Here is a 27565-nt window from a genome sequence, read left to right on the forward strand (position 1 = left end):
GTTTTGCGTCAAAATCGCACCGACCGCCAACTTTTGAGCCCCGGTGAACGACTTCAATCTCTAGGAATGGAGTATCGATTGGCGGTCGATTGTTGCCTTATTCAAGTACTGCACTCCTACATAGTGGCTTTTTTTAGCCGGTGAGCGATTTCCGTGTTTCGATCTGTAATCTTTTAGAATTCTTATTTTTACTATGAAGTAACTTTTTACATAGAAATTGGACATTAATGAAAAAGAAATTAATTTCTATCGAAAGTCATATGAATATCAAACGAATATCAAATGAATTTCAAATGAATATCAAACGAATATCGAATAAGTAACCAACTTCACATTGCTGTCGAATATCTGTATCTGTAAAAACAAATTCAAAGTTTAAAGACAACGATTTGAAAACCGTATTCTTAACGAATAAATCTATTAAGGCTGTTTGATAAATCCATCGGTTTTTCTTTGAAGGAATGTGCTTGATTTCAATTAAATATGAGCATAACAAGTAGGGTAGTCATTATTATTATTACAACGTTTTCATAATATATTCTCTCCACAAGTTGAAACTATACTATCAAAATGGCAAACGACATGTTTGATTATTCTACATCCGACTAGAAACAGTTGGTCATTACTGTAATATCAAAACTTAATACGCTTTCGATTCACATTCTACAATTTGCATGATAAATGCTTTCGTAAATTTCCTTTCATTACCAAATTATGTATTTGTTACCCTTCCAAAGCGGTCACGCGTCAATGATGTCCAATTTGCTTTTGTCTTCCTATTTTGATATGTTTGCCTTGAGTACTGAGGAATTGTATCCAATATTATAATGACTATGAATTAAAATAAGAAAATTACAACCTTTAACCTTCAGAGGTTATTATAAGAGTTAAACGTGTTACATTGTTATGAACTGTTGGTAACGATAAGAAGGTCGTATCAGTGCACATTTAAAAGGGATTCAAAATGAGTATTAGTAAGTATACAATATAATGGCTACTATCTATCTATATTAAGTTTATTTGCTATATTGTCATGATTAGCCGGTAAAATGTCATTCTGCAATCAATATCAAAACTGTAAACGTACTTTTTTCGCTATTTCTTTTTGTGGTCGACAGAAAATCATGCGAAATAGTACCCGAGAAATGAAAAATTAATTTTAACACTATACAATGTATATCACAAAAATTGATACCCGCGACTAGGTTCATTTATGAGGGTCCGAGGAAGTTAGTATCTAACTATAATGCTGACTTTGTGTCACGATTAGACTTACGCACACAATACAATTGAGTTTATCTAAAGTTATGAAACAAGCATTAATACATATTTGTTAAATCTTGTTTTTATTTGTTAATTCATTCGAATTATTATAGTGCAATGATAATTTACGCCCTACATGAATAGAAGAAAGCAGTAGGATCCATTATTCAATAACGAATTATTATTTTATTTCTTAAAAGTCATTTGATTGATAATTCTATCAAACCATTTTGAACAGGAACTACAAAAGACATTTTACCATGCACATCTTTCGCAAATTAGTGTTAATGTCCTTAAATGTTCTTATGGAAGGCAGAGGTCGTAATTTCTGTCTTTTTACATGACGTATAAATTCCTTAGTGTTCATACAAAACTGTTTCTTTGCTGGATCAACGAAGTGTACTACCAATTCATTTCATAGCTGTTCATTCCCATATTAAAATTGTCTCCCAACACTTTTTGTAACACTTGATAGACAAGAAGGCATATCAATAAATTGTGGATTTAGGAAATTTCAAAAGAATCTACAAAGAATCTTAGACGAAAATCACTTGCGTTTTTGCATCTAAAAATATGCGTATTAACAACTAGCATACTATCATTGCACCTTTGAAAAAAGAAAGAAAAACCCAACAATTCTTAAATTTTAAGTACAACTGCTCCAGTGCATGAAGTATTTGTCTCTCCACTCATACTTTTATGTACAGAAATGACGACCTAAACATTGTTTTTCATAATGTTATACAACTTACACAAAAACTACTGGGACAAGGACTTTTCACCGTGTATTACAGTCTATATCCAACGAGCTCTATGGTCGTCACCAAAATGCTTTGATTGACCGATTCTAAAACAATCGAAGGCTTTTCCAAGAGCAATATAAGAAACAGGAACGTATTACTTTCCGAGGTAGGACTATCTTCCCAGGTTGGGACCATGCCGTTCGTTTTTGTGCATATTGTAGTTCTTTTTTGTTTTCCAAATGTTTTACCATGGGTTTAGTTACTTATTCTTACATTTGTTTCTTTACAATTATGATTAGAAATGTAAATAGTTGACCAAAATGCTGCATTTTTATTAGTAATGGTAATTGCAATGTAAAGATGAAACCGACGTGATTTTATTGAATTTTGACATTTTCTTAAGCATTTACATCCGTTTGAGTTTATTTATTTTTGCAATACAGGTATAAATGTTTTCCTACCTTACAACTGCTTGTTGTGTATCGTTGCCCCTCTACGTTCATGAGTTATCAAGGGAAACGAGAAAATATTCCAAGGATAATAAATATACAGGAAAAACAGTTACACACAACAAAAACATGAAATAACCAAAATAACACGTACAAAACACAAAAGTAAATTAAAAAGCCGATCTCCTCTAACAACTGTGAGTGTGGATTTTAATCACGACGTCGTTTTGACCTTTATTTGAAGTTTAGTAACAGTCTTAAAACTACTTGTATATATTTTGATTTTTAATTTATGGCAAATAGCTGGACATTTACTGGTGCTTATGGCGATAGCAGGTTATGTCTACACAGAATTGTGTTCGGATTTAGACCCTGCATTGTGCACTTATCTCATTGAAAAGGCACCGCATACTTGTGGAGACCCTTGTTTGTCGAAATACTGCAAACGGAGCTGTAACATTTGTCGTAAGTTTTTTTTTACATTTAACGTTGGGAAACCTGAATTACAAATCATTATTTTATCGTAATGATCCGATCGCTAACGACGTTGTAAAAGATAGGAAAAAACGTTGCCTTCCGTCCGTCATTAATACTTAGGTCACTTTTCTAGAATCATCATCCGTCAATGGATTTTAACTGTGACTTCGTCTACGAATTATTAAAACAAAAACGTCATAGATTTTAAAGAAATATATCAAAGATCAATTTCTTAGGGAACAAATCTTAAACAAATTAAAGATAGTAAGTTTTGTTTTGCCATTTTGAACTTTGGTTTTTGTGCACCGAGCACAAATAATGTAAAGAACTTAATTTTTTTAAAACGCAAAAATAAACAAGCAACAGTAACACAATTCATTTCCTTTGCATTCTTTTCTAACGAAAGTTTTTCAATGTTGTTACTAAAAGCCAATATTTTTTTTGCCATCAGCTTTACAGTGTTATGAATGTAATGAGATTGCCGATGTTTCACACTGTAACAAAGTAGTAGAGTGTGCCAATCCGAATGATGTGAGTTCATTCAAATGTTAAAAAGTGGATTCTAATCATTCAACTGTTTCGTTACTCATTCTCTGAGTAAGAGTTTTTGGAAGGCATTGAAACATAAGTGGAAATTACAGCCGCAAATCAAACAAGAATAAAATAATCATTACTATCAAGCATAAGAGTTACTGTGCATTTACAAGTAAAGATAATACCTTTGCAGTAAATTCTATTGCAGTCGCAAGCTCTTGCATTTTGATATCTCCACATATCAGTTTTTACACGTGTATAAAATACACTAATCATGTATTACCATTAGTGATATGCACTTTCATTTTTGCATATATTTGTCCACTGATTCCTTAAAGGACATTACCTAAATATTATAGTTCTGTTCGCAATATTTGAAACGTTATTCATGATTGTATGTTTTTTATATAAAATTCGTCTGAATATAGCTGAAATATTGCTGTTCGGACGTTAAACCCCAACAAACAAACAAACATCTTTATATAATTGTATTTTTCTGTGAATTACAGTACTGCTTTACAGCACAAACATTCACTACTCATTTCACCGAGGCATATAGACAAGGATGTGGCAGTAGACAGGTTAGTATCGACATACCCACAAAGCTGTGACGATAGGCAAGTTAGTATCACCATCCCGACAAACCTGGGGCAGTAGGCAAGTCAATAATGGCCTACCCGACAAAGTTATGGCAGTAGGCAAGTTAATATCATCATACCAACAAGGCCAGTTTTTATCGCAATACAGGTCAGGCAGCGTATTGCTCGTATAAATAAAGTGTGTGAAAGTAGACAGACAGGCATCATCATTCCACCAAGCTGTTGCGTGGCAGAGGACTGGTTGTGCCGGTAAGATCGTCATCTTTTTGACTCACCATATCCATTACCTTTATAGTTTCATCACTCAACATGGGCAACAGTAATGTAGCTATTTAGGCATACTCTATTAGATCGAATTGGTGCTGGATTTGACTTCCTATTTCAAGATATTTTTTAGTACTTCTTGTTAACAATGTAGTTTTGAATTGAACTTCCTTACAATTTGGTTCTACTCCTGCTGATTAGAAACACGCGTACAGTATACCGAAATGTACAATATCGATATATGATCTTTGTACATGTAACCAGACTAGGTTGTAACAGAAGAGAGGTTATTTTCGCCATACCGACGAGCCTGTGATATGAGACAGGTTTGTATCGCTTTTAAGCGGGGAGTTAAAACTAATATCCTGACTCATAACTAATGTAAATCTAATTTGCAAAGCACATTCTGGTGTACCATTCATTGCAAAACCTGCTGAATATTGAGACAAAAACTATACTTCGACGTCATTTTATTCTGCCCTATTTAAAGTGAAAACATGACAAGAATACTTATCATGTTTTTAATAAAGTAAATTGACGTCAAATTAGTGAAAGAGGTTTGTTTTTGTTTTTGTTTTTGTTTTTGTTTTTGTTTTTATTTTGTTTTGTTTTTGTTTTTTTGTTTGTTTGTTTGTTTTTTTTTTGTCACATGAAGATTGCGGGTATTTATTACATTAATACCTCGATTTGTCGATTATCATCTAATCTATCCCAAAAGAGTTAAGAATTAAAGAAACAACAAACACACCAGTTTTCTTTCATAGACCATTTAGGAGACTTAATAAATTAACATCAACTATGACTTTTCACCTTTTTCAAGCATCTATTTCTATGCATAATATTTCAGCTGCAACAGCGTATAGCGATTGCATTTCACAGCTCATGAACAGGAACAAATGCGACATACGTTTTTTTTTTCAAGAACTGCAACAATATGATCTGAAAAGCATATGTTTTTTTTTTTCATACAGTGGGCGCAACGCGGATTTTAATTTCTCACCTAAACGCGGTTGAGAAAAATTGCATTCTCAACGCTCTCCGCGCGTCCCATCACCGGTTGAGTCGCGGTAACGGAGTCGCGGCGATCAGCAGAGAAACGATGAGTGCCGGTTTAGACTTATTCACCAATTCTCAAACTATGTGCAGACATAAACGTTTGTTAATTGAAGCGTGAATTAAAATGACAGGAAACTGATTTGTTCTCAGCTAATATTCAATTATCTACAATTTACCGGTGTGTGAACGTTGTAGCTAAGTTGTTTGTTTAACAATTAATTTCGACTTCGATAGACGGGTCAGCTGACTCTTTGATCTTTATTGGGAAGATTGTAGTTATAAACAGTTTTTTTTTTAAATTTTAATTACGAATCTGGGTACAAATTAGATGGCTGATTTTTCAACTAATATTATTGAAAAACGTAAATTTCTAGTATTTGGACGGTTTGACTAATAATGCTATAAACGGTGACTAAACAAATTTACGGTCAATACTTTATTTTAATTTTTTTTTCTTAATCAATGAGAAGCTGTAGCGCGAACTAATATAGTACATGAAAAGTCAATTCGACGAGGTACTGTTTATTCCCGTAGTCCCCTAGCTACTTGGTTATTTTGAATCGCGCACCTTTGGCGGGGCAACTCTATTTGTGGTACTTTAAGTGTAGTTAAAACAGATTTTGGTTGTATACATACATTATTTGTTTGAGAATGTTCTGCATATAAAAACATCTGTTTTTTACAAAGTATAGATAAATTGTAATTAATTTCATTATTCCGAAGTTCAATAAATCTAGTATAGTTATAACAACATCTGAAATCACACGCGCGTAGTTAAGAGCCGGAGATGTCATGATTCATTCCTTGTAACCGGATCTTTTGCGCCAACGGAATAAAATATATATAATAAGAGCCACATTATTGACACAATAGACCTGTAATTTCCGTGGAGTTCTTGGTTGGAACCAAACATAGTAATATTCAAAATAAATGTACTCTAAAAGATTGAGTTATTGTTACCAATAATTCATATTTGTTGTAGATCGGGTGCATTTCGTGAATTAAATAGTTAATTATTGTGACTTAGGTGATTTATTGCTTGAGAAAATACCAATTTAATGCCGTTTCATTTAATTTGAAATGCCTATAATACCTTAATTTTATGCGAAATTACGAAACCCGCCACTGAATTTATTTCATTCACACTTCGTGCGCTGCTTCATAAATATCTTCATCAATTAGTTATATATAATAATTTATTATTCGAGAAACATAATATAACAAGAACTTTGTAATGTATTGCAACCACGACAATTGCCTGGGCGATTTGGCTAACTAAATTCTACCTAAATACTGAAAATACGGGGGGGGGGGTTCCATGTTTACGGCAATATGTTGGTCGGAAGTAATGTTAAGTATGCATTGCTTTTCACACAAGCTCAGGATCAAACATTGTACGGAGTTTAAATATTTGTTATTTCAAGTTGTATGAATATTATATTCATATAAAATTTCTTCATCCGCTAATAATAAAATAATAGTAAGTGAATTTATTTAACAGAAGCCTGTAATCCTTTCCAATGTGGTAGCAGTTTACAGTGTCCAAAAATAGAAAAATAGTTCGCACCAGTTGCCCCCCCCCTTTTCCAGTGCGCCACGTGTGCTGTGTAGAGCGATGTTAGTGTCTCAGTAAGCTTCTTCGTCAAGCTGAGTAAGACATCTTGTACATTTTTGTGATATGGCAAAGCATTGTTACATACGACTCAAATAGCATTCTTTACTACGTATGTTGACAGAACCGACAGGTAAGCTGTGTAATGTCCAACAAATACACACACCTCGAGCACACACCGCGTGCTGATTGTCCATGAAAGTTCGTATTTTAGAAAAAAAAATTACCATCCTACGAACAGTCCCGTTCTAAGTAAAAACTATCGTAGGGAAAGAGAGGAGTACTGGATACGCAGACTAGGTACTGCAATACCTTACGGATGCAATGACAACATCAAAAGTATAGGAAACCTTTCAAGCCAATATAACAATAGCATAAATGTGATGAATTTATTTGACAAAAATCCAAGACGGGAAAGGAGTCATGGCCATCGCCACTATACGTCACCTAAGTTACATGATGTCTCCATAGATGGTCTCCTTCCTTTCATACAAAAATCTCTTGGACTTCATCACATTAGAACTAAACTTTATTCTATACCTCTCACTCTACTACACTCCCTTTACAAAACAAGTCTTGACACTGACCCCACCTCATCATTATACAGACTTGTTGCCATCATTTTGGATATTGGTTTCCACACACTCTTTAAACCAGTTTGTGTGAAAAGTCAAGATGAACAAAAACGATCATTTCTTCCACTACCGTTTGTCAACAAAGGTATAGATGCAAATAATTTGGCTAACATCCTCCATCACAAAAACGTTACCAACAATACTCGACGTCACATACAATACATTTTCGAATTGAAGCTCTACTTTTTAAACCGTCGGGACTTACCGCTAGAGTTGTCTCTCTTATACTTAATATGAAGATAGTTCGCATATATGCATGACGTGTTAGTACCAACGAGTCGCTTATTAGCTTAAATCATGCGTAACAAATCCTTACGGGAAAATCCCATACTAATATCCGCCATGTTGGTTTTTACGGGACGATCTGTTTACAAACGAAGTTCGTAAGTTCCCGTCGAACTCCGGTGACAATCGTCTGCTTGATCAACTTCTCGGTATTGTACGTTGTTCGCGTAAAATAAATCCGAGATATCCGAAATAACGCCGAAATGCATTCTGGGTTCTTCGGTTTTTGGACAAACCATTTAAACGTAAACAACATCTCCTAGCAACCCGATCACTGTAAACATGGCCGACTTTTTAAAATGTAAATATTAGCACCGAGAATTAAAATCTGACCGGAATTTAACGATTCAATGTGTAGGGAGAAGCCGTTTGGCTAAACGAATGAGCAAGTCATTTAAGACAATTTAAACGACGGTAGGTGTCAATAAAGTCGTAGAAAATATTTTTATTCCAATTTTAACAGTATGTTATTTATGAGACGCCGAGTATAAATTCCCCCATATTTCAAAGACAAATCCATACCAATTATTTCATATTCCTATACTTCACCCATCGCATCCATAATTTTCAATTATAAAAGGCTATTGCAGAACCTCGAGATTGAGGACTTCAAGGCTAAACCACCTGACTATTCTTGCAAAACCTCTCCATTCAAATATGGTCCTTCTGGTCACGTCGTTACGGGAGATTTAACCATTATCGAAAACCAATCTCTGCGTAATATCCTTTCTAAAGGTCCCAAGTACCGTGAACCACGCTCCATTAATTGGAATTATAACTTTTAAGTTCTTATGGATGCCGTAGAGGACTATGCAAGAAAATGAATAAAACGAGAACAAGAAGACATTGATCCTCTGTCAGAGTGGTTAAAGGCCGTGAGGTTTTTATGAAATGAAAGTTTTAAATAGGTCAATGAGTGCCAAGGCTATATCAGTTTTCAAAGACCCCGATGTATCAAAAACATTATCTACTATACATGACAAAATCTGTGTTATCCTCTTTTGGACTCTCTATCAGGGGCGACGGTTGTGATTTACCGTCTATGTACTGGATTCCTAAACTTCACAAGAATTCATACAAACAACGTTTCGCAGTTGAGTCGCGGCTGAGCGCTGGTTGATAATCGGTGATGTGATAGCGTTGAGAAATGATTTATCGTTTAACCAAAATATCCGTTTAACGTAATATCAATGTAATAATTAAGAAACACTTCGTTTTTAATATAGGTTAAATGTACTTGCGTTTCACCTCAACTTACTTATTTAATTAGATTGTATACTCGGCGTCACATAAATAACATACTGTTAAAATTTGAATAAAAATATTTTCTGCGACTTTATTGACACCTACCGTCGTTTAAATTGTCTTAAATGACTTGCTCATTCGTTTAGCCAAACGGCTTCTCCCTACACATTGAATCGTTAAATTCCGGTCAGATTTTAATTCTCGGTGCTAATATTTACATTGTAAAAAGTCGGCCATGTTTACAGTGATCGAGTTGCTAGGAGATGTTGTTTACGTTTAAATGGTTTGTCCAAAAACCGAAGAACCCAGAATGCATTTCGGCGTTATTTCGGATATCTCGGATTTATTTTACGCGAACAACGTACAATACCGAGAAGTTGATCAAGCATACGATTGTCACCGGAGTTCGACGGGAACTTACGAACTTCGTTTGTAAACAAATCGTCCCGTAAAAACCAACATGGCGGATATTAGTATGGGATTTTCCCGTAAGGATTTGTTACGCATGATTTAAGCTAATAAGCGACTTGTTTAGGGAGAAGTTGTTTGGCTAAACGAATGAGCAAGTCATTGAAGACAATCTAAACGACGGTTGGTGTCAATAAAGTCGTAGAAAATATTTTTATTCAAATTTTAACAGTATGTTATTTATGTGACGCCGAGTATACAATCTAATTAAATAAGTAAGTTGAGGTGAAACGCAAGTACATTTAACCTATATTAAAAACGAAGTGTTTCTTAATTATTACATTGATATTACGTTAAATGGATATTTTGGTTAAACGATAAATCATTTCTCAACGCTATCACATCACCGATTATCAACCAGCGCTCAGCCGCGACTCAACTGCGAAACGGTGATTGCCGCGGAGGCACAATTCTCAACGCAACTCCGCCTCTAACGCGTTTAGGTGAGAAATTAAAATCCGCGTTGCGCCCACTGTATGTTTAGTACTATCATGAAATATAATCATTTGTTAATGATCACTTTCGGATTCATTCACAAAACAAAAAAAAAACAAAACAAAAAACAAAAAAAAAAAACACACAAAAAAAAACAGTAATAATAAACATATGATATCTATGTTTTTCACGAGACTTTTTGGACCAAATGATAATGGCTTATGCATGAGTTAGGAAATCATATATGATTTTATGTGTTTTAGTAAGCACTAAATTAAAAATCTAAATATCTAAATATAATCATTTGTCTTTTACAGATGGTTTCCCATTTTCTCAATTGAAACATAAATTGCAATTTTTCTTTTGTTTTTTGTTTTTGTTTTGTTTTTGTTTTTGTTTTTGTTTTGTTTTGTTTTGTTTTGTTTTTTTTGTAACACTTAGGTTTTCTTTTCAGTACGCAGAAACAATCTGAACAAGGACACTGTCAAATGATTAACATCGTGGTTTCAAAATTTTTACGTTTTAATACAGTTATTCAATTTCATGAATTAAACCTAAACTTTTCACATTTCAGACTTGTCTTCAGTACGCATCATCAACAGGGACCAACGTTGGGAGGGTTGAGGCTGGGTGCTGTAATCAGGATAAATGTAATAATAAGCCAGCTACTCTACTACAACTTACTTCTGGGCAAAACAACACATATACAGGTATCTTTAAAAATATGTATTAAAGTAAATGATGGATTTTAAAAACATTATTATAGCCTAGTTTAGAAAAATAAAAAAAAAGGACATGACTTACGATTAGAACACAATTTTAATACTAAGTGACACACTAAAGCAAATTAATCGGAAGTGTCCAAGTAATTATAGCCGACAAAGGACCTCTGTTATAAATCATTTTCATTCACTTGTTCATTTTTTAAATTCTTAAGTTGATATTTCGAGGGAAGTGGACATAAGTATTATTGCTCCGTCCTCTAAACTTAAAAAAACTGACACTAATTTCTATGTTATGTCACATACTAGCCCCTCATCTAGATACTAATAGCTGTTCCAATCAAAACGATGATGTATGCACACGTCTCTCTCTCTACTTGACTGACCCTTGTACAGATGATTGTATTGCTGCTAATATCTGTCCGAAAATGTGCGGAAAATGCTGTGAGTAAATGTAGGAAAAAATAAATGTAAAATCTGTAGACATTTTTTCTATGCATATATATTTTGAACTTGCAAATGTGTTCACTAAGCATGGTTCGGAAAGATGAAAATTAAAATTGGAAGCAACAAATGATTATTGCACAGACAAAAAAAAAAACAAATTCCTTATTTTGAAATCTTGCGATGATTGCATCATTTACATCTCGTATATCAAAAACGTACAAAACAGCATTAAGTAATCACAAAAAGAACAACAAGAAACGTTGAATTCGTTTTTCGAGAGAGAATATCGCAAAGCTCATAATTGTTATTTCTTACATACCGCGGTTATCTAGACTGGACTTAATGCAGACGGTGTTGTCACAAAGGTACGAGTTCGAGTCCCGCGGGGGAAACGACCAAAATTGGCAAATTTGACAGTTCTAACATCGTTTGGAATTTTTCAGACCCTTCTATACTTATATTATCTTCCCTGTATCAATTTGATCCGATGGAGCAGTGTAGCGAATAGAGTCGTCACATTCTGAGACGTTGTATATATATACTTCAATAACATACCTTTTTGACGCATATATGATTAATTGTCATAAAGTAAACCCGGAGAGTGCTGTTATAAGTGTTTAAATGAATTGACTACTTAAAATCATTGCAATTGTCACATTTGCCCACTGTTTAAAATCAGTTATCCTTGATTTAGTCACATGTCTTAACTGCAATGAAGTAGCAAGTCCGGATAAGTGCTTAGAAACGACAGTGTGTGGATTTGGCAAGGTAACTAAACTAATAAATAGTCTGTGAGTTTATCTGTAACACATGTTTATTCTTGAAAATGAGTAAAACTAATCTTGAATGTTAACTATAATTTTATTTGTTGTTCTTTATAAATATTTGATAGTCAAGAAATGCTTTGAAACTATTTTTATCAGCGACATGTAGCAAATCCACTAAACACATGACTTACGGGTATTGATAGAACAGTATTTCTAATACAAACTAGTATAAAGCCATAAATCCATTGTATTTAACTTAAAAGATATACTCACTCAAGACACTTTGTAGGAAACCATTTATATCCTTCATGGTTTATATCTAAACAATGGACTAGTTTTTAAAGAGATGCAATTTTAATACGAAAACTGCTGATTCAAAACTTTTATTGTTGCTAAACATTTAATATTTGACTTCTTTTATTTATAGACAGTTATGATGGTTTAAATTTTGACTTTCTTTTTGTTATTGAAAATATGAATAAAATCATTGCATAACTCTATTAGTGAAAAATATACTACACACACTCCGCACTCACTTGAAATACAAGCAACGTTGCTACGTGTGTCTATCTCAATCAAGTTAAAGATCAGCAGAAAAAAAATACAGTTTGGAATATGTGAACATATGGCTCCAGTCTTAAATGCTTCGAACAAAAAGGAGCATTGAATCATTGCATTGGCATGATTCCGTTGTAAGAAATATAGATCATCAATAGTTATAAAGTAACAAGCACTGATTTTTAATCACGGTCACATGCATCTCGATGTTACACGAGTTCATTTGCACGGTAGCGTATAAGAATATTTTTCAGGTAAATTGCAAAAGTTCCAATTGTCAAAAGTTGGAGATTTTCGTACATAATATTTTGTCTTTTAAAAATCTCGGGTAAAAGTACAAACAAAAACATTTTACTTTGGAAAATTTATATAATAATATATTTCAGAAATGTTATGGTATAGAAAAATTGGGTTTAGATTTTCGACCTGCAGTCCAATTAGGATGTATAGATCAACAAGTAAGAATATGTTATTTAGCATGCACACCAACACCTTTACTCGAAAAAATTGTCAATTGAATAATTCTGTTGTTGGTTTTGTTGGAATACAGGTTAGTTCAGGGTTCGTAAACATTTTATTTTTTTATTTTATTTTTTTTTTATTTTTTTTATTTTATTTTTTATTTATTTATTTATTTATTTATTTATTTTTATTTTTTTTTTTTTGGCGTAATCAGTTTGTTAAAATATTTATTAGTTAATGTCTAAGATATGTTGATCTACCATACTTTGGCCCCTTTAACTGAAAGTAATATATTATCTATTGATCTTCTGAGTCCTTAAATGCATTGGAATCTTTGGTGATATTGATTTAAGGATTTTCTTCAATTAGCCTACTACTGCTAGTATGTTTAATAGAGGTATACACACTTCTTCCTGACGTTTCTGAGTTCAGACTGTTTAACTTCAGAAGAATAGTGTACTGATCACATATTGATTGTCGTATGCATCTGCCCACGGGGAGTTAGTATCATCATATTGTGATTTTAGATTAGTTATGGAAGTTCTTATTCAAAAAGATAGTGGCTATAATTCACAGTCGTTAGTAAGACAACATCAAATATTTTTTTTTACCGATTTAATTTCGAATGTTTTCCTATGACTAGTTAAACTGCTGTGTTCTCTGAACAAATTAATGCACTTCGATGACTATAATGTATACAGTGAAATAGAATCTTGGGGGAAATCGTCTGAAGCAGTTCATATATGTTCGTGTCATCGTTTTTCATCCGAATCATTTTTCTTTTTTGGCCTGGTATTGTAATATGGTCAGCGTACAAATATTTTGGTAAAACATAGCTGTTATCAATCGATCGTTTATAGCTGCACTGTTGCAATATATTTTGTCTCTTTTGTCACAATGTTACTCTGTTTTCCTGAGTATAAAATGATATGTTCACTGTTCAATCTCGTACTTTTTTTTAAATTTTGTCCATCGACCTTTGTTCACTCCATGGAAATAAATATCACACTGCTTCATCATTTCTGGCTACATGCGTCCCAGCACCAACTTCTATGTTCTAGAGACTCTAATAGGTGTTAAAACCATTACACCAGTTTTTTCTAGACTAGAATTCAAAATTATGAGGTCAAGGATAAAAACAACTCGTATAGCAAAATCGTCATTCTAGGTCTAAGGTCGTCATTGATCAACCGATATTTAGTGTCCGTCCCAAATTGACCAACGACATCCATCATCATAGATTCTTACCTCTTTAACCGGCTTTGCGATTGCCTTTAAAGAGCAGAAAGGTCTGGTTCTCGCTAGACGTACATGATTTCTCGTTTTTATTGAGGTCCCTGTTTTTTTTGTTTTGTTTTGTTTTGTTTTTTTGTTTTGTTTTTTTGTTTTGTTTGTTTGTTTGTTTGGTTGATTGTTTTTTTTTGTTTGTTTGTATTATTCGGTGTGTAGTTCGCAGTTCCTGAATGCGATATGTGTCTTTTGTGCTATTGTGTACCCAACATACATTGTTTTGAATGCGAATTACCCCTTTCGTTCGTTCGGTTAATATTTCTTCTTATGCGTATAGCGCATGCAGGTATGAACCATGTCCATTGTTCATAGATTAGTTTGTGTTCATTTCTGAGCAAATGAAATCATTAAACGAACAACGGAAACAGAACAATGACAATATTAGAAAACCAAATTAAAAGTAATATAACAATATAAAGACACAAAGATACACTTATGGCTAAATTTTAGAAATGCGACGACCTCCAAAACACCCCAGTACACATATTTGGTAAAAGAGATTTTTCCCTTGCCGGGTATTGTTGTTCCGGTGATAGGTGTAATACTCGTCCTTTGAAAGACCAGATCACCACAACAACAACTACGGAAACTACAACAGCAGTGACACAAACAAAAGACGTTCCTATGACAACAACCGTTCCAGTTACAACAGACCAATCAACGTCTTATCCTACAGTTCCAAGCAGCAAGTATTGACCGGTTTTACAAAAATTATACAATGAAGTATTCATCCATATACAAAGGCATGACATGCCAGTGTTATGTTGTGTTTATTAACTAGGCTTGAAACAGTTTGACAATCTCCTACGCAGATGGTATATTCGATATGTCAAAGATTTACATCTCAGTAAGCTAGGGAAGTGATATGTAGTGCACCAGGAAGCGGTCCTAGGTCATCAAATAAGATTAAGATGGAAAAGCTTTAAAATAGAAACAAGCGTCAGGACATTAATTTGAATTTACGGTATACTGATTTCGCGCCTTCAAAAAAGTACACAGACGTTTTTGTGAATAATATTGACACGTCTCCGTTTTCTCTGCTATTTCCTTTATTCTAGTTATCGACTTTGGATTTGATTTCAGGTTGCCACCACAACGAAGCTTATCAACAAAATCATTGTCCATATAACTACAACAGATATACCAACCACACATGTTATCTTGATTCATCGAATACAAGAACTCATGAATCTGCGAAGGTAATTATGGCCAATTTCAATTGCACCCTATCTTATAAGTATTTATCAAGTGTGGACACAGACTGGTATTGCCTGAGGGTCAAGCGTGGACACAGTCTGGTGTTGCCAGAGGGTCAAGTGTGGAGAGAGATTGGTGTTGCTAGAGGGGCAAGTGTTGACCCAGACTGGTAATGCCAAAGGAGGAAATTTGGCTTAGAATATATATCGTCATCAAAATCGATCCCGACCTTCCCATTATTGATGGCATGGGTACAATTTCAAATAGATCCATTCGCTTATAGTCAGGTGATTGCCCGGATACAATGAAAATAAGCCCCGTGCTGGTCCGGGTGTTAAAAGAATAGGCCTGCAGCAGCGCTAAGCTTGTCGTATAAGGCGACTAAAAAGTGCTCAGAAACCTAGCCGGGGGCTAGGCGCTCTGCTCACAGAGCAACTGGGATGTGTGCCCCAGGTGGTGGAATGGGGTACCCCTGGCGTGTTACATGTTGGGGTTGTCAGGCTATAATACGGAAAACCTGACCGCAAACCATAGTGGTGCACCGTGTTGGGAAAGATGCCACGTTCCTCGCACATTAAAGAACCCTGCTGTGGTATTCGATAGGAGTAGGAACCACAGGGCTCCGCCACAGGAGGCTAAATTCCCCGACCCTACCCACCTCTCCCTATTTCCAGTGGCAATCAAAATTTGTCGACCCCATTGTCCTTGTGTCCCATCCCTTTTTCATTTCATCATCATTTCATGTTCATTTTATCATCAATTTCATGTTCATCGTCTGAATATAGCTGAAATATTGCTGCTCGGACGTTAAACCCCAACAAACAAACAAACAATGAAAATAATACTTAAACGGTTTAGGTAAAAACATCCCAAATCAATTACAGCTTGTCTTTTGTGGTATGGCAACATGTTTTATAATTTTCATAAAGGTTCATGCAACTTCACCTTTTCGAGATACGCTTGCAGAGGTGGAACCATGACCATATATGAAAAAATGGGTACAAAGTTTAAGCTTGATAAGGCTCTAAATTTTGATTATATATTTGAGACAAAATAAATAAATTAAATTATAGAGGAGCTTACAAGAATAAAATCAGGCCTTCACGGAGCGCTTCATGATACGACAGTAGTTCACTTGGGACAAGTGTGGACACAATATCAGTTTTGAAACACTTAGCATGAGGACTTTCGGATCATTATTCATACACCAACTGGTTAGTACACAAAATAGCACAACATTGAAATTCAATTAAAGGTGAACAAAGTGTTGTTTAAGGATGAAAGTCAACGACCATTCCTTTTTCCCTGTAACTAAAACATTATTTATTTTGATAGTGAATCTAATAAAAGAAATAAAAATCGGTTCAAATATTTTTAAAAATGCTTTTTGGCGGTCGTTTTTAACTCGAAAACCATAAGGGTTATCTGAAATCTGATTGAAAAGGGGGGGGGGCTAATAAAAAGGAATCCAAAGGAAAAAAATCAAAATCGGATAAAAAGATTAAAAAGTCTTATTTTGGATGTGGCCCTTTGGTCCATTATAATTTTTAAAAAATGTAGGAGATATCTGAAATCTAATAGAAAAATGCATCAAGGATCTTCATAAAGTGATTCAGTATAATAATGTCAACTTTGAACTTATAAATCAATATAGGACTTAATAGTAGTAATTTGTTTAGGGGGCGTGGCATAAACTTGTATAGATATGACAAATATGCCACACTTGCCAAAAGTAAGCAACGTTTGAAATAAAAAAAAGGAACACATTCGCTGAGGGCCTCGGTCTACACCATTTAATGATCTCCCCTCCCCCTGGAATTCAACCGATTCCAAAGAACCATAAGTTGGAAAGATTGAAAAGGACAACTGGATACGATGAAGAACGTCGCAAACATATGATAAATACACAAATCATGACTTATTGATGACTTTCGCATACTTTATATACATCGATTAGTAGAAGTTTCTGCTAGCAACAGGCGGGAGGAAGCACTGGACAACCTTGTCGAGATACTTTTAGCTGAGAGCAAGGAGAGAGTGAAGGAAAAGACGGTCAAGTCCGAACCAATCGTAAAATTGAAATGGAGAGACCTCCCTGAGAAATCACAGAGGTCCGGGAGATCGAAGGAAAGTGGGGGAGAATTAAATATGGACGCTGGATAGAAATTGAAAACAGTTCAAGATATGGTTGTGTGATAGGATGAAGCGAGACATTCTGGCGGAGCAGCTAGTTGGTGCAACTGCTTATCATCTATGAAATAAAGAAGGCAAAGAAGAGTGGTGCAACTTCTTCAACTTTGAAATAACCTAGCATGCGGCAGACATTTATAACTTTCTAATAGGAGAAAAAAAAACACTCCCATTGGAAAGTTACATGTGAGAAGGTGTGGGCTTGGTTTGCAAGAGCTTAATCAAATGGGATCCAAAGCTGACGCAGCTGATCTTTCTCGTCGAAGTAGTTCTTCGGGTAGATTGCAGGGGTTGAGACACCTGGATACAATAAGAGTAATCAACGGAAACAAGGTTAGCGTTAATCAAAAGAATGTATCACCAAAAAGCACCGCTTCGGAGAGTACTCTAGGATGAAGAAATATCAGCCAGTCGAGTTGATCGAAACGATAGAGGAAAAATCAGGAGGGAAAGGGATGCGGCCGGGGATTGAAGTACACCCTCCACAAAAAGCATTGAAAGTGTCATTTACAATCTGGAAGATTAATACCATAGCCGACGAGGATATTCAGACCTTCCTTGAGCTATCGGGCTGCCATGCATAGAAATCATCGAAGATTGGAGATTGAAGGGGCTAAGGTAAGCTTGGTATTGCACTGCACTTTTGCAAATATTAATCACATGGGGAAGAAAAGCGGCGAAAACGAGAATCACTTCCACCCCGGAAACCATATCATCACGAAGAGTATGGACCTGGTTGAAGTTCTCTGGAAAATGGAGCTGAAGATCGAGGAAAAGATTCCACACTGGACCTCGGAGAAGACTGATTAAACCCTAACTTCGCGTCAAAATTGACAAACATCGGCAATACTTGAAACTACCGGCATGGATTAAAACAAATTGATAGGCCGAGCAAACCAACCAAACTCTAGGCATAAATGTTCTGGATCGGTAAAGGAGGGTATGCACCAATCAGTATCTATAGCTCAGTATGACTCCACAAGCAGACCATACGTTTTGACTGTGGTTGGAAGACAACTCATCATGATCGGGGGTTCATCCGTCACTTTTGACGGAGACAACATCTTTGTCGATGGAGTGCGCTACAAATGTACCCTCGGGTTCGCCCGACAAGGATATAAATTGGTTTTGCATCACGTTAAGCACCGGCTTCTTCGGGATTCATGAGATCAGCGATGAGATCGAGCGTAAACTGGAGCTCCATAAATACAAAGCCAAAATCAGCCGCGGTGACAATCGCGCGACGCTGAGAGTCACTCAAAAACTAGCCAAAAACTTTGATTATCGGCATCAACAGCATTCTGGTCAACACACCGACAACATCTGTGGAAGCTATGTTAATGAGACGCAGCAATCCGTCATCTACAATTTCTTCCCAAATGTCGATCCGGGGATGAAGTTTCTCACGACATTACAGAATTTAGAGTACCTACACGTGACACTGAAAACCATCAAACGCATGCAAACTTACCTCACCGATTAAGACGACCTTCCCATCGACCCACGGGTAAACCAGTCCAGTTCATTTCATAGTTGATTAGCCGCAGCCCTGACCAGCTGCTCAGCCGGAATGTCCCCAGTCCTCCCTCGTCATATTGCACGCAATTCTTTAAGCTGTTTCCCGTTTCTATCCGGCGTCAAGACAAGACTCCTCCCCCATTTTCTTCTGATCTACCGAACCTCTATGATCGTGAACAGTTTCTCCTGGAGGTCTCTCCATTTTAAGATCGGTTAGGCCGTTCTTTCTTTACCTCTTCGTCGCTTTCTGCGTCAAGTATCTGGACATGGATGTCCTAAGCTGCCTCTCGTCGATCACTAGCAGGAAGTTCTGCCAAATCAGTGATACAATGTGTGTGAAAGTCATGATTTATGTATATCATATATTGGCGACGACATTTTCTATTTTATCCATGATTCTATTTCTACCTTTCCCGCTAATGGTTATTTGGAATTGGTGTCATCCCTTAAAGTCCTCAACTTCCAGGAGGTTTTATCGATTAATGATCTTAATTCCATAGTAAGAAACAATTCACCAAAGTTCATAAACATTAATGACAGCATGTTTGAGTTATTGGGCGTATAAAGTAAATGCGAGACGGAGGGACACCGGTTTACCATAGTACATCGCGTCTATAAAGACTGGTGTATCAATCTAACAACGACAGCATCACAACATAAAATAAATTAATTACAAATTTAAGCGGTTTTATAAAATTATATGAAATGTTTGTTTTGACCTCCTTTAGGGAAACGGATGGGGCCATAAAATGCAAAATCAATTTTGTGGGTTGGAAACATATACCTTCTTTTTTTCTTCCTTTTTTTGTAATTTTATGTTCTTTGTCCTTTTTTTTCCCTATGTAGTCTTTATCCTTGGAATATATTCTTTTGATTACCGCTCGAATCCCGTTTCCCAAGAATATTCTTTTTTAACTGGCTGTTTTAGCATTCTTAATACTGTAGAACCGTGAATATTTATTGGGTCAGTTTCAACGTCAATGGACCTACGGTCCATGCCCACTGTTTTATCCAATAACTAAAACAAAGTGTCTATGCACGACAACAGCATCATACCATTTCACAATCACAATTGCTTACAATTAGTTTAGTAGATGTGGATGGGTCAAAGGCGGGGTATATCAAATGCTTTTGTTGATTTTGTTTTACTTAACTATTATAATTAGGAACTAATGTATAATTATTTAGATTAGTGCGATGTTTCTATTCAGGACTTCAGTTAAAACAGAATCCTACAAATACGAATTACACGGAATACGATTTCTATAGGAATCCCTTTCTTTAAGTTTTGAAATCCTATAACTTTGAAAGAAAGCTGAAAGGTGTACATTAAAGTGCATGGAATGTTCACTTCTTATAAATGTTTCCTTTGTCTGACATGTTTCATCTCAAAGGAAAAGAAGACAAAGAAACTTAAAGATGGGAAAATATAGTTGTAAGTTTTTAGTTAGTCAGAGTTAATGTATTATTTTTAGCCTCAATGTGAATATTTATCTCCCATGTCATCAATACTGGATCGTTAGATACTGGAAAATAAATAAAAATATCTCGTAGGGTGTATTATAGATGTATAAAGCAAACGAAAATGTGAAAGGAACTTTTTAGTAAGGTTTAATGTTTAATATTTTGTGTTGAGATTTTAAATATTTTTTGTGTTACTAATTCCTTTGACCCCAAAGGCCATTTTCACTTTCAGTTGATGCGAAAATGAAATTTGATGATTTTGCAGTTACTGTTAAGCTTTGCGAGTTTTGTCCCCTTAATAACACCTACTATAATGTAGAGATACAGAATAATCGTGAGAAAGAGTGTTGTTTTCAAAACTAATGGGACTAAGCTTGTTGTAAGATCAATGCGATTATCGGTATGATCATGTGCATGTCAAATCTTAAACTGGAAAAAAAAACAGGCTAGGGTCTAATAAAAAATCAAAATAAACTAAAAAAAATCTGTTGAAAACCATTTTGTTTCTTTCTATTCATCGATTTTATTATAGCATGTGCAAACTAAAAAAAACCATCACGAGACGTGATTAATAGTTGCTGAGAAAAAGTTCACGAAAATATTGTCCCAACCGCCCGCCCGCCCGCCCGACCGACATTTACCATTCTATAAACCGATTTGCACGATTGATATATGGCCCAAAATGGGATTAATATTATGTTAAAAAATGATTTCCAGACAGAATTGAATGCAAAAATCACTGAAATGCATGTATTGTTCAATCAGTAAATAAGCTATAGTTCTGGTTTTATCAAACTTATTTCATAATTGTGATATAACGGCAAGAGACGTGTGTATCAAAAAAGCAATGGTTTGCAAATATGGATTGTGCTAATACAAAGTGAACAAAATTACCGGAAAATCTTGTGGAAGTTTACATGAAATGATCAGTTAGCTTTGAACATTACCCAGTTTCCGATTCAGACACTGAGGCTAGTCACAAGACTTTATAGGTTATATACATTAGCGCGCCTCGATATTAATGAATATTCATTGCCAGCTGCTTAATCTGGTTCATAAACTGTTTCCCTGTCAATATCATAAGCGCCCCATAGATCGCTACAACGAATCTTTTTAAAACATATCATAGACATGTCTATTCGTGTTTTTGCTTGTATTAAAACGGGAAGTTTACATTAAAAGATAAAATGATCGGTTAGCACTGAATTTATGTAAAATTACCAAGTTTCCGATTCAAACACTGGCGTTCGTTACAATTTATTATATAAAGGTTATATATATTATCAGTACACCGATATTTATACAGCCATTCGGGTCATAACGGTTACGAAAGAGTACGCAATAATCTCAAGGGAACCTCGATTTTTGCAGAAGTCCCTCGATTTCAGAGCATATTGCATTTATACCATTTCGGATGTTTAAAGTACAAATGTATGCCAAAATCAGTGACAGTGAATATTTGACGATTAGCGACTTTGAAGACTTCAGTCTTTGATTTTATATTGATATAAAAACTAGATATAACTGTTACGCTGTCTCCGAGCTCCATCATTGTCACAGGAGCATTTTGAATTAGTTTCTATGACTCCATGATTTTTTTTGAATATCCACCATCTTGGAATGGCGGCCACTTTTTAAATTTTGATATGGTCGATGGGAAACCCATGTGATGACCAATTTTTAAACCAAGTACATATGTATGAACTTACTACGATTTTTGTTGTTGATTTTTTTTTTACCATTTTGGAGTTTGGACGGCGGCCATTTTTGAATGGCGGCCAGATTCGAAATTTTAAAACCTTTTGCACATATACATTGTGCCAAGTTTGGTTTCAAACCATTTAGCTGTATTTAAGGAGATGTACAGACTAGACGAAGGTTAGAAAAAAGAAGAATTTTTGTAAAGAAGTAAAATCAATATGTCCACCAACTTCGTTGGGGGAACATAATTATATATTGTAACGCAAATATAGAAAAAAACGAAAAATAGCAGTTATATACAACAGTTTATGACCATCTTATTATACCCCTTTTACTTGCATAACCTCTCTTGGGAGTATTGCCCATACTATTGACACGAAGAGAGGGTACCGACGTTTAGCTTATATTTTTTAAAATGTTGCTACTGATAATGTATAAGAAGGTCTCTCTTACAAAAATATAGACATTACTTGTGTTAAAACAATGTTGACTTAGCTATCGAAACACAAATAGAAAATATCAAAAAGGAAATTTACTCACCACCTTATTAACTAACCGCTTTGTATACCCCTAGGTAACACGAACTGCCTAAAATGTCATTTTTATTCAGAAATTCCTAAAATTTGCGCATGGGACGATCGAGTTCTTCGTAAATATATCAGTGGGATGCATATAAAAACTGCCCTTTGAAGCTATACTGTGTACATACACGTAAACAGGAGATCAGTGTCTTCAACACATTTTTCAAAAAAGGAATCATTGAGTAACAGATATACTGAAAGTGCTATCTTTTTCAACTTTATTGTTTTAGTAATATTAATATAGATATTTAGGAGAAGTTTGAGATATCGGATGAGTTAAAGTTATAAACCCACATCCACAGTAATCAAACTTGTTTTCTGTGCGTCAGATCAGTATTATGTGTTAAACAGAACCGATTTATCAATACAACACATGATTTGTATACTAAAATGTCTGGAATGATTTATGAACATCTTCAAGCACTAAACGACAACGGCCCAAAACATTATCCAATGCATACTGTTGTTCTGTTTTATACTGTATGTCACGGGAAAAAAATAAACAAAAACTCGTGTTATGCAATTAATGGATTAATGCCATTGTTTCCCTATACATTTTTCTTTCTTTGTACAAAGGTGCAGATGCACAATTTGCTCGTTATATCGTGCAAAAAATATAGCAGATGTATGGTGGACTAGTACTTGACTTTGATAGTAGTCTGAAGAACCTTTTGGCAGTACGACGGTAATAGTAATCAATATTGTTATTTCAGTATTTTTGCAGAAGACATTGTGGTACTTTGACTAGCTTTAGTTCTATGGAGGAGGTGAAAAGTGTACTGGACACTCTTGCTCATCATTATGGTCAGAATCGAATAGGTACATTGTATTATCGCAAAGCTTGTTAACAGTTAACAAGTTATTTGAAATGACGAATTTATTATTTTAACAACAAACATAAAACCTTATAGAGCTACAAGAATTTTATTCGGATAACTCATAATTCTGGCGTTTATTGGCGCTTTAAGTTTACGGGATTTAAAAAAAAATAGTTCTACATTTCAGAAAATTCAAAGTTTCATTTCCGAAATTAATGAATATTGAAATTCAGGAAATTGGGCGTTCTATTTTTGCGTCACAGGGATTTGAGTTCATTAGTAATACCCATAAAATTTCTGAAACTTTTTGCAATTTTATTGATCTAGCTCATGAAATCAACCCCCTAGCAATGGGAATTAATACGCCAACTTGTGAATATCGATAACAGTGTAGATTATAACGACGCGTCGGGTACAAGAACTTTGCAAGGACTGATATTTAGGAACAGTCTATAAAAGTCACTCGTTAGTGTTTAATTGAACATTCGACTTTTTAATTTTTACGTTTTAGTAAATTTATTAAATTATCACATTAGAGGTGAATTTAGTGCTGACTCAGGCTACACTTTTTGTTTCAATAAAATTAAATGAATATCCAACTTCCACTTTCCCGTTGTTGAATAGTGGACAAACGAGGGCATTATTAGTAACTTTTCACATACATTTTTGTTAAATAAACTAGTGGGTTTTTTTGGTTTTTTTTTATTCCCCCAAAAATGTCTTTTTTTCTGGAAACGTACATTTCAAATCCCGGAAACGTATTTATCTCCGGAAACTTCATGTCGATTCCCGGAAATATAACGCACCGGTGCTGAACATAAGTATAGCTCTGCCTTAAAACCAGACAGAAGCTTATGATCATTGATTCGTGCGTTGTTCAATCCCAAATATGTTTTTATTAGAAATCCTTCAGGAGGCCTCATATAAACTGGTTTTGATTACCCGTACTTTTTTGTATTAGAATGTAATAAAAAATTAGCATGGATGTAATTGATTTTCACAGAAATTTGCGTGGAGGGAAATTTCATCTAAATTCATTTGTATTTCACATTATTGCTTGTATTTTATTTATGATTGATTATTTTAAAACAATAAAGTTCAGTATAAGCCGTATGAATGTCCTCACTGTTAAAACTAATTGGTGGCACTTTATAGCCTCATAAGATTGTATTTCGTATTTCCATTTCGAGAAACCTGTTAAGTGTGTGCTTTTTATAGTTAAGGAAATCGACTCATGTGTGTGCATATGTAGGAGCATATTCTTTAAAGTTCTTGAATTAAAGCTGTCATGGATTAAGTCACGCAGAATTGCAGGAAGAGGTAGACCCATTACTCGCTACTTACAAAGACCCCGAAACGTCTAATCTAAGTCGAGCTTTGCTATATATCGTGTCCATCAAACACATTACAACGCGCGAGAAACTACTATATAGCGTTGAAAGTTTGTACCATGTACCTCTGGCGTACGTCTGTCGTATGACTAACTTTAAAAAAAACCTTGGCAACAAGTTTAGAAATGTTTAACATGTTGTAGTGGACAGGGCCATTAGCTATGGTAAAAATGGTTGGACAATGTCAAGGATATAATAAATACCGTGTGTCTTAAAGTAAATCATTCAATTAGGAATAAGCAAACAGTCGGGTCTTAAAGTCGAAAACTTCGGTGTATCGTTAGTTTAGGAGAAGACCCTAATACAGTTAAACAGATTTGGTTAACAAACGATTTATACCATTTTTTGTGAGAAGTATACCAACGCTATATACAGATGAATCGCATAATTAACATAGAGAAGTGATGTCATTTATAAAAGCGAGAAGAGTACTAAAGACAATGGATTTTTATAAAGTTATTTTGTTTATTTTGTCATTTATGTACAACAAAATTGTCAATTTATCAGTAATCTATACTGAGAAGTAGGGTTCCCTGTTCGAAAATTTAAAGAAGCCCGATATACGTATACGGCTAAGGTAGCCCTGAAAAATAAAATTGAAATAAAAGTACAAATCCGTTGGAAAAAATTGAATACAGTCATATTATCAAATGCCTAACGACTAGACCCATGATAGTTTCCTTGATTTACATTCTGGTTTTCAAATATCGGAATTCATTCTTTTAGATAAATACTATTGGACAGACATGGAGAGAGATGAAAATGGAAACTGGTTTTGGACTCAGAATGGTTCTCCCGTCTCATCATCGGTTCTAACAAGTCCTCGTACAACATTTCAAAACTACCAATCGCATAGGTGCGCTAGGTTGCATGTGATATTTTCTAACTACCGTGTTTACAATTACCATTTGAGCTCTGACTATTGCAACATGAACTATAACCAGTTGTGTAAACACATATGATATCATTGATTAAATCTTGGGAATCTGTTTATACGTGCATTTTTAATATATTGCATATAATATATCGATATGTAGTACATGTGGTACTTAATAGAAAGCAGCTATTTATCGAATGCTAATGTGTGAAAACATGATAATTCGCATTGTGAAATGAATTCATTTCTCTCGCTAAAACGTCACAATACGAATATCATTCCGCCGATCACAAAATTTAAAATTTGTGTAGAAATAACATTAAATTATGGAGAAAACCTATGTTATGAATAGGATTATCAATTTGTTATTATGAATAACCAAAATATAATCATAAGTGTCATTAAGATACAACTCGTGGGCGGAACAACTAAGTCTTCCGCACACTCATTAAATCTAGGCGTTCTTCGGTACTAGTGATCACATGGATATTCACTCTCTCTTATTATTTTCATGTTAATATTCATGTAAATAAAAGTTACAGAGAATACAGGGGCGAATCCAGACACTTTGCCAAATGTACCGAAGATGTTTTCAAAATGCTAGAATTTTTTATTGACAATATATTTGTACAGTGTTATGGACGCGTTTTTCAACATAAGGTCGGCATTCCAATGGGAACAGATTGTGCTCCTCTACTATTCTTTCACTCTTATGAGGCTGACCCTATAACTGATCTGATCCAAAAGAAAGAACATCGTTTAGTTAGATCCTTTAAACTCAGTTTCCGCCATATAGATGACATATTATCGTTAAATAATCCAAGTTTCGGGGATTTAATACAACGCATCTACCCGGCGCCCAAAGAATTTGAGACAAAGGATAATACAGACATTGAGACTACGCTGGTAAAGGAAAACTATTGACCAAACTATACGACAAACGCGATGAATCCGTACTGTCGTCTTTCCTTTCATTTGTGGCAACTTCTTTTCAGCATCTGCGTATGGAGTTTTCATATCCTAACTCATACGTTATACCAGAGCTTGCCGTAACTACGCAGACTTTTTGTATCGCACTAGACTTCTTACAATTAGTCTTCTGAAACAGGATTATGTTGCTACAAGATTGAAATCATCACTACAGAAGTTTTATGGTTGTCACCATGAACTCTTGGATCGTTACTGTGTATCCGTCTGCGCCATGAAAACTGATTTGTTCAACGTGTCATAGTTTTCCTCTCTTCTCTTGTCTACACTGGACTTGACTTTTTATGAGCAACTTGTGGGATGTTTCTAGAAATGCAAAGGACGCTTATCCTACCTGTGCATCTGGTCCATGCTCCCAGTTTTTAGTGGAGGCCGAGTTGCTCAATTACATTTGTTACTTTGTATGTATTATTTTGGTTATTTTATGTTCTTTGTTGTGTGTGTTTGTTTTCCATGTCTGATTTTTGTACCCGGATTACATTCTTTTGATTCCGCTAGAATACTGATTTCCTTGATTACATTTTGAAAAG

General features: G+C 34.9%; 1 protein-coding gene across 1 annotated transcript; it reads left to right on the forward strand.

Annotated features, from left to right (window-relative positions):
- The first annotated feature begins 911 nt into the window (after nucleotides 1-911).
- LOC148614829 (uncharacterized) lies at nucleotides 912-26160 on the forward strand. Its single transcript, XM_088586206.1, has 12 exons — nucleotides 912-974; nucleotides 2759-2920; nucleotides 3384-3463; nucleotides 3976-4047; nucleotides 10640-10775; nucleotides 11097-11231; nucleotides 11929-12002; nucleotides 12946-13017; nucleotides 14762-14996; nucleotides 15395-15510; nucleotides 23676-23781; nucleotides 25898-26160. The coding sequence occupies exons 1-12, from the start codon at nucleotides 965-967 to the stop codon at nucleotides 26131-26133; spliced, it is 1434 nt and encodes a 477-aa protein (XP_088442332.1). The 5' UTR covers nucleotides 912-964; the 3' UTR covers nucleotides 26134-26160.
- Nucleotides 26161-27565: the final 1405 nt, after the last annotated feature.

This window comes from Perna viridis, chromosome 6 (assembly GCF_037379345.1).
Source record: "Perna viridis isolate PV_CMFRI_1.1 ecotype Kerala chromosome 6, ASM3737934v1, whole genome shotgun sequence".
NCBI classification, from domain to species: Eukaryota; Metazoa; Mollusca; class Bivalvia; order Mytilida; family Mytilidae; genus Perna; species Perna viridis.

Excerpts from the sequence above, each read along its gene's own strand:
- LOC148614829 (XM_088586206.1), top strand. Across the intron at positions 3,464-3,975 it reads AGTGTGCCAATCCGAATGAT|TACTGCTTTACAGCACAAAC; the intron begins GTGAGTTCATTC and ends TGTGAATTACAG. Across the intron at positions 4,048-10,639 it reads AAGGATGTGGCAGTAGACAG|ACTTGTCTTCAGTACGCATC; the intron begins GTTAGTATCGAC and ends TTCACATTTCAG.